This window comes from Mesoplodon bidens (assembly GCF_964165515.1).
Source record: "Mesoplodon bidens genome assembly, chromosome: 10".
NCBI classification, from domain to species: Eukaryota; Metazoa; Chordata; class Mammalia; order Artiodactyla; family Ziphiidae; genus Mesoplodon; species Mesoplodon bidens.
The window spans coordinates 68,719,730-68,728,135 of record NC_138172.1 but is presented as its reverse complement, the minus strand read 5'-3'; the positions used below and the strand labels follow the sequence as shown (position 1 = coordinate 68,728,135).

Sequence of the window (8,406 nt, the reverse complement as noted above, 5' to 3'; positions counted from 1 at the left end):
TGTGTAACCAACTGCCTTCTATGGGACAAGAACTATGGTAATAGTGGGTTCAACTATTACACAATTATGTTAATATTTTATTTTCAAAAGCACTTTACAAGAAAATGTAAGTATGGCTTCCAATAGGAATGTTATACCTGGACTTGATTGGTACCAAGCTCAGATTTTAGTTTTGCAAGGAAAAACAGGCTTTCAGGTTAAACAACAATTTGTAACCAAAACTTTAATCCCAAGGATTCTCACAAAACATATTACAAATGACAGCATGAAAAAAAAAATCTTGCACAGTAACTCAAAGTTCAGCTCTACAATGTACCCTTAAACTGGCAGGACATGGGTATCTTGAATAGTCTCAAATTTCCAAGTAATATTACAAAGAGCTATGTATCCATATACAGCAATCACAGAAGATAAACTAACTTTCTTGAAACTTCTTAGATTCTAAACCCACTGGACAACCTCTTGTCTGGTGTGAATACTAGTGGAATTTTTAAACTTTTATTCTAGTTTACGGGTGCAGCTTTAATTTTTGCCTGCTGGCTTGTGTTCACAGCAGCTTTTAAAGACCACTTAACTACAGCTGCATACCATATCCCAGCTACAGAGTCTTTTCAATTTTTGCCAGTTTTGTTTCCGTAATATTAAACATCACACTTTAGCTGGGCAGGAGTTAGAGGTTTATTAACAGTCTATGCAAGACTAAAAATTCAAAGCAAATTCAATTTTGCTTAAGGGAACATTGTAAAGTAACAATTCTTGATATTACATGCCTCATATGATCCATTTCAAACCATAGAGAATTACACCTTTATGTGTCACTGTTCCAAGAGACAAACAAATGTGAACAGCTAAAACATTTTAAAAATGCACCAAGCTTATGAAGTCTCAAACAAAACTTGAATTTTCTGTACATACTCCTGTCAAATGAAGTTATTTCCTGTACACCACTCCTCTTGCAAACTGGTCTTCTATTTCCTTTCATTTGACCTAGATCGGCTGATAAACAGAAAAACAGAAGTTACACTCTGACAAAACTTCATCAAAAGATTTTTATGGGAAAAAGTTGTAAAATTTTTATCCAAGTGGCTTAAAAGAAGACCTATTTCTGCTTTTAATACATTATGTATGCAAGGTCTTAAATGGCTCAGGTCATTAAAGATCTTACCTACGAGACCTAGAGAAAGATCGGGACGGCTTGTGATTTCTCTCCCGGGACAGTGATCTCTCTCTTCTCCTATCTCTAGAAAGGGACCTGAAGTCAGAAGGAAAAGAAAAACAGTGCCATTCAGGTTTATACACAACAAATACTTCTAAGAGAAGTTTTTGAAAGCTAAAAGCTATGCCAGTTGATTCATTACTGAAGTCAAGGTCTATCACCATTAACCAAGTCATTTGGGAAACAGCTCAGGAATAGCACAAACACTCCCACTTCTGAGAACGTGGCCCCCAAGAAAGGTTATTCACCTGCTCCGGCTGCGGGAGAAGCTTCTCCGTCTTGGAGATCTAAAAGCAGAAAACAGGAAAATTAGGCCAATTGTCAATTAGCATTTATGGCGTGAGGCATTTCCCAACTTTTCAATCTCACTGTTGGGCCCAGTGAATGTGCCGAAGAACTGGCACCCATCGTCCAAAAAATAAAAAAAAAAAATTTTTTTTTAAAAAAGAAAAGAAAAAAAAAAGGCACAGAAGGATTAAGGAACCAAAAGCTCAAGTGAAAAGCAGGTATTCCAACCATGGATTCACTTTAACAAAGAATGCTTCACAGCAGATCTGTCCAATGCAAAACTTCATGTCAAACTAACTCCACTACCCAAACACCACACCAAAATGTAGTCCCACAAGTAGTTCCAAAAACAGTACCATAAACCAGTATTTGGAACCCATGCAAACCTGCAAGTCCATGACAAGACTTAGGTACCAGGTGGATAGTGTAATTTTGTGAAAACGCGCTAGGTGTAAATATTGATGCCATTAAGTGCTACATTAGAACTGCATTTGTGATCATCACATTTAAGAGTGTGTTTAGGCTTATCAAAATTACCTTAGCTTGGCCCACTTCACCCCCATAATTTAAAAATTTTGAAAACTGTTAGTAAAACCATTTAAAGGTGATAGGATTCAACAAATTTTTGCTAGAAAGGAAAGCTAAATCTGTTAGAGTTATTAAAATTTTTAGTTTGGCATCTCACACATGCAAATAAGTTTCACTTGAAGGTCTAGTTACATTATGAGTTCCCTATCACCCTTAAAAGTTTTATTCAAGCAATATATATATGTACGTTACCATTCAATTATGCACAGCCAGCCTTTGATCCAGAAAAAAAGAATTACTTTAAGCCGCTTACTCCTTATTTTAACCAGCAGTAAACTGTATAAGCAGGAAAAACTTACTAGTTTTTGGGTTTCAACAAGCTAGAAATGGTGAGGTGAGGCTGCCGGACTGACGGCCAGGAAGAATTTGCTGAAAAGGTTTTGCCAGATGTTGCGTTGGATTTAGTTGGTTGGCGAAGGGGGTGTTGTGGATTTTTCCTGCTTTTTTGTTAGCCGAAGGCTGCTGCTGTAGTTGTTGTGAAGACATTTGGTAAATAAACAGCTGAGCTGATTGGCCAGGAATGTGTGGGCGGTCGAGGTGGCTGCTGCCGATTTGGTTAAGGTTGGAGAGAAGGCTGAGAGAAAACAGCATGCTCGGGAACCAAAGGGCGGTGCAACCTGACGACTGGCCATGCCTGGGTCATGTGAAACGACACCAGCCAAGCTGAATGGGGCGCGCTGGTCACATGACGCTGAAAGGGCTAGTTGACTGGCTAATGCAGACTCAGAGGGTGGTGAGAAGAGACATGATGGTGACTCTGTAACGGGGTTCATTTTTATTAATAGATGGACCAAAAAGCACAAAAAAAAATGAAAAACAAGCCATCAGTACAACCATCTATTAGCTAACAAATACTCTTTATTATGATGGGCAACAGTGTGTTGTTTTGTTTTTCAAAACAGCAAAAGGGGCAAGATTTTGAACTCCTATCTCCTAGGACTTCACTCACCTGTAAGAGGTAATTTCAGTCCTACAGAAACTATTTTGGAGGTTTGAGGAGACGTGGAGTTAGCATCCAGACAATACTGCCTGGTCCAAGAATGATGCCATTTTCAATTATAAAAAAAACTGCATTCTCTCCTATTTGGGTTTGAAGAACAGATGACTGGGATTACTTTAGCCCCCTTTATTGGTCAGTGACTTAAGTTAGTTTCAGAATGATTTCTACTTTACCAGTTGTAACATTAAAACAGCTGCCTGCTCGATAAATATTACAATCGTGCTAATAGAAAACACATTTTTGTGAAGAGCTAGAGTTGAATGTAATGTTTGTCATTATGGAGTCAAGAAATGGAAAAAGGCCTAAACTGAAGTATAAGGGAAGACTTGGAAAGATGCAACTAGAAGATGAACTAGAAGATAGATCCAAGATAGAAGTTACTGACTACCAACATGAACAATGACCTAAAGACAAGCCAACACTCAGCACAACTCACATATCCCAAACTACACCCAGCAAATGTTTCATAAAAACCTGATTCTTCAAAATTTAAAACCCACCAACAAACTTTAAGAGAAATACCTGCTCCTATTAGCTACTCCATTACACCAATACCTCTAAACACGCTCTCTCTAAGTACCTGCGGCGAGGTGGAGGACTCCTCCTCCGATAATCATCTCGAGGGCGACGACCCCAAGAAGGAGGTGGGCCACGATTTCGACTTCTCTTTTCACCATTTGACAGTTCCACTCTTACTCGGCAGCCACACAGTGTTCTACGAGGGGAAGAAACGTTAAATTTAAAGCAGCCCAACTGACTTTCTAAGAGATTAAAGCAAGGGAAAAAAAAACCCACTCCTATAACTAGCCTCTTTGCAAAAAATACATCTTAATGTCTGCAGAATCCTTAATACCAAAGCAAGTTTTAGTTCCCTTATTTTTTCTAGTAAAGGAAACCAACTTCCTTACATTTTATTGCCGTTAGTCTGATCATTGGACTCAATGTTAACAGGTACAATCTAAGTGTGAAAACCCCTGGACTCATCCTCCCAGAACTAGTTCATCTGTACATCCTGTTTTGACTTCTGCCTTTGAGGCTGCAGCAACTGTTTACCAATCTTACTCTGTGTAATCCATTGGTCTCCCCTCCTCCCCAACCCCCCACCAGGTATATAGCAGTAAGTTAAGACAGAAGCATTCTGGCCATTTTACATCTCCCTCTCCCCTCAGTCATCACACACAATACTTGACACGTAAGAAACTGCTACTGAGAACAGAAGGAAAAAAGAGTTATTTCCCACCTCTTCACTGGTCCACAACCATTATGTTTAGATAATTCACCATATGTGGACAGTGACTGGCAAGAGGTGGGGCCCTGGAAAAATGTTTCTGTAACCTGCTTAGATAAATGACCTTTTATACAGCTTTACAGCCAACTCTCAGACCCTTTAATTTTGGGATCTTAAGGATTATTTTCCTTGTTTTCATGAAATCCAATGGTTTTCAAATGCCAGGAAGGAGAAAGGCAACACCTGTTCACTGTTAAGACTCAGGTGTTGCTTATCAGCCAGCTAACAGACAATTGTAAATGCAAAAGGCATAGCTGTATGAGCCACAGTTCCTAAACAAAATTATTTCCAACATGTAAAAGATAATAGTACAATAAACCCACGTAACCATCATCCACCTACAATCAGTTTGTGGCCATAAGAGAAATGTCTGATTCCACAATTATTTTAGAAACAATTCAAAGGTGACAACACAGTTGATGCTTTGTGGTGCATTTAGATTAAAATGTTTCAACCATATGCAGCTATCCACCCACCAAGAACTGACCGTTAAAATTATTTTCTTCAATGGCCAACTGAATAAAAAGAAACTTTTCCTAGGTATCTACACTAAAACTGTTCACTCCTTCGATTGCCAAAAAAGGTTTATGTAAATCTCCAGTAACATCAATTTCAGATAGCCAAGAAGCCATCTAAAAGCCACGTATCCTAGAGATTTTAAATATTAAAACACAATCAACATTATTTATCGTTAGTATAAATTAATCAATAAATTACCTCCCATCTAGCTCTCGGACAGCATCGGCTGCATCTCGAGGATCTTCAAATTCAACAAAAGCGAAGCCGGGAGGGTTTCTAGCAACCCACACACTTCGGAGTGGTCCATAATAGCCAAAAGCTCGTTCCAATTCAGTCTTGTTACCATTGTTTCCAAGATTACCTACATAAACTTTACAGTCCAATGGACAGGAATCACGATGCATTTCTGTAAAAAAACAAAAAAAACCCCAAAATATCATAATCCACACAGTGAAAAACAGATCCTTAAGAAAGAATTCAAAAATACTAAAACCCCCAAAACTAAAAGCACTACCCTTTAAACAGTTACCGATAACTGCATGGAAGCCAGCAAATTGCCTAAGGAAAAAAAAAAAAGAAGCCTCCTTGAAAAGTGAGGGGAAACAACACACTGGAGGAGCATTTACCACAACGTGGAAACTGAGTTAAGGACTTTACCTATTTCAAATTAATCTTAAAAAACAAAACAAAACAAAACAAACTCCTAGAAAAGTAGGACAGCCTACTCAAAGGCACATAAAACTCGCTGAAGACAACCACTAGAAAAGTGATACTAATGTGCCTTCACAGGCCAAAAGTTAACCAGCTTCATTCCTCAAGCAGCAAGACAAACTTGTTATTAGAAGATGTACCTCATTCTAGTTACCCCAAATGTCCAGCAACAGGTAAGTGGATAAGCAAAATATATTATCCATACAATGAAGTATTATTCAGGAATGAAGTACCCATAAATGCTACAAACGTGGATGAAAGTTGAAAGCATGCTAAGTTACAGATACCAGACACACAAGTGCACATATTACGATTCCATGCATGTGTAATATCCAAAATGAGTAAATCCAGAAACAGATCAGTAGGTACCAGGGGCTGGGGGAGGAAAAGGGGACAGGGCAAAAGGGAAGTGGCTGCTTATGTGTACGGGTCACCTTAGAGGGTATAAAACGCGTTAGAACTAGAGAGGTGATAACTGCATAACATAGTGAATGTACTAAATACCTCTGAATTGTGCACTTTAAAATGAATCTTACGCTAATTTCACCTCAGGGGGAAAAAGTTATTTGTTATACAAGAATTTACGGCACTTAGGGGGCTTACTTTGATAAGTCTTAAGTACTTAAGTCGTCTCAGCAATGAATCTAATCAACTTATAGGCCAGTATCAATTGCATAAAAGAGCAGCCTGTCCAAAAACTCAGCTCAAGAGCTTTTACCACTTTCTTCTCTCTCTGGGCTTATCCAATTTAAAAAACCAGTCCAGACACATCCTACTTGTGTGACTCCACCCTGCACCCAGGAGAGTTATGAGACCAAACCATTGCCGGGGAATGGGTTCTTTTCCTTTTTCCAAAAACTTTACCGTGACCAGTTACGGGCCTACGTATTAATGGAAAGAGCTACAAGAACAAAACAGCTCAAGGAAGAGCGGTTTAAAAAAAAAAGTGATTGGGTTCAGACTATAAAAAGTTAAAAGAACATAAAAATGAAGATGAGTACAGAAATCATTTACTAGGGGTGGATCGAAAGGCCCAATCTTGATTACTGACTTCAGGGAAAAAAATCATGAGAAGCTACCTAAGAAAACGCGGGGCCTAAACAAAAAAAAAAGGCGCCATAAATTGAAAACCCGCGGCCCGCAGTACGACGGACTACCGAGTCCTCCATCCCCTCAACTCTCGGGCAATCTCACTTTCCGGTTCACGCCCCCAGTGAAGAGTTAAAAACACCTCCACTATGAGACCTGGATATCCTCCGAAGGGCAGGGAGCCCCCGCCACCGCCCCGTGCTGAACGTCACAAAATGGCGGCAGCGTCTCTTTGTCTCAATCTGGCGCCGCCATTGGGCCTAGCCCCACTTCGGTCCCGTTAAGGCCCATTTCCCACCTCATTCCTTTAGTTGCTGGTCACTTACTGAGATCTCGGGTTAGAAACGCGTAGGCTCAAATCCACACACCCTCGGCTGGGTCTTCCCGGTCCCCTCGCGCCTGGAACCCACAGATGCTCTCCCACACCCGTCGTCCACGAAATGGCGGACAACCGCCGTCTCCTCGCCCATATTTATAGGCCATGCTGGAGTCATATGACCGGACGGGCTCGCCCAATGAGGGGCGGAGGAGGCCGTGACGTAATGGCTACAAACTCGGCGAGAACAGCGGTTGCTGGGAGCGCGCTCTGGTTGTACCACCTTGTCTGTGGAGGCTGGCAGCGTCGGGCTCAGGTTGTCTCCGGCCCGGAGCTCTCTCGGGTGTAATTCCCCAGTTGCAGACCTCTGAGTTATTCTCAGTCTCCTGTCCCTCACATCCAAATAGGCTGGGGTTTAATAACACCTCCGCCGTCACTCCCAAACACTGATAGAGCGTTTTGCTCCTAATAAGTTTAAAGTATTAGATGAATTCACTGATTACTTCATCCTCGTGAGCGGTGAGGCTGGAACTAAGACCGTCACGTTTACAAACGTGCTTCGGAATTGCTCCCAAGGTCAAGGAGCTGTTTGTGAGCGAGCTGTCACCAGATTGTGCCCACCGGGGCCCCACACTTAGGGAAAAGCCCAAACCTGGAAAGTCCACCGAACTCTGGCTGGTTTCCCACCCCTCACCCAAACTGCAGGATTTGGCGGAGACGATGGCGCATCATCCTGGACTCTTGAAATGTTTAATAGAAACGCAAACGCAAACGACACCGGTCAGGCCATGCGGAAACTGTCACCTTTAGCAAATAGAAGTACAAGGAAGTTCCTGAAGAAGATTGAATTTAAATTCAGCCCCCCACCCCCGCACCGGGGGCAGGGGTGGGGTCCATGGGTCACTCACTCCTTCCTCTGTTTCCCACTTCACCTAAAAAAAAACGGAGCCACAAGATTAACTATTGGGAGAGAAATACCGCGATGGTGTCAGAAAAATTACCAAAATCTCCTTCGCCGGAGCAGTGAGTTCAGGTAGGAAGTTTGCTGGTGTTCCCTACCCTCTTTCAGTGAAGTCTGACTTATTGCTAAAACTTACTTAAATCTGCTCTCAAGAGAAACGATAACTTGTATTTTTCCACCATTAGCTGAAAGATATACCAATTATTTACTTGTTTTGTTTCTCCCAGATATTCTCTTATTGTGCCTGTAAAAGATTTATCCATAGTGGGGGAAAAATGCAAAGATTTAATGCCTCTGAGCCTTAGTTTTCACACCTGTAAAATGGGGATTTCATACTCCCAAGGAAAGAGGGGGAATGGGAACTGCAGTTGTTGAGCCAGGCCCTGAGCTGGCCTTACCCTGGGGTGTTTCCCAGGTGAGGGATTCTAGC

The 8,406-nt window shown here is 41.3% G+C and overlaps 1 protein-coding gene across 1 annotated transcript; it reads right to left on the bottom strand.

Annotated features, from left to right (window-relative positions):
• Positions 1 to 203: 203 nt before the first annotated feature.
• On the bottom strand, positions 204 to 7,132 carry SRSF3 (serine and arginine rich splicing factor 3). The gene is made up of 6 exons (XM_081246107.1): positions 7,026 to 7,132; positions 5,098 to 5,305; positions 3,673 to 3,807; positions 1,465 to 1,503; positions 1,166 to 1,252; positions 204 to 996 (listed from the first exon to the last, which is right to left on the bottom strand). Exons 2-6 carry the CDS (start codon positions 5,301 to 5,303, stop codon positions 969 to 971), a joined length of 495 nt encoding a protein of 164 aa, XP_081102233.1. The 5' UTR covers positions 5,304 to 5,305; positions 7,026 to 7,132; the 3' UTR covers positions 204 to 968.
• Positions 7,133 to 8,406: the final 1,274 nt, after the last annotated feature.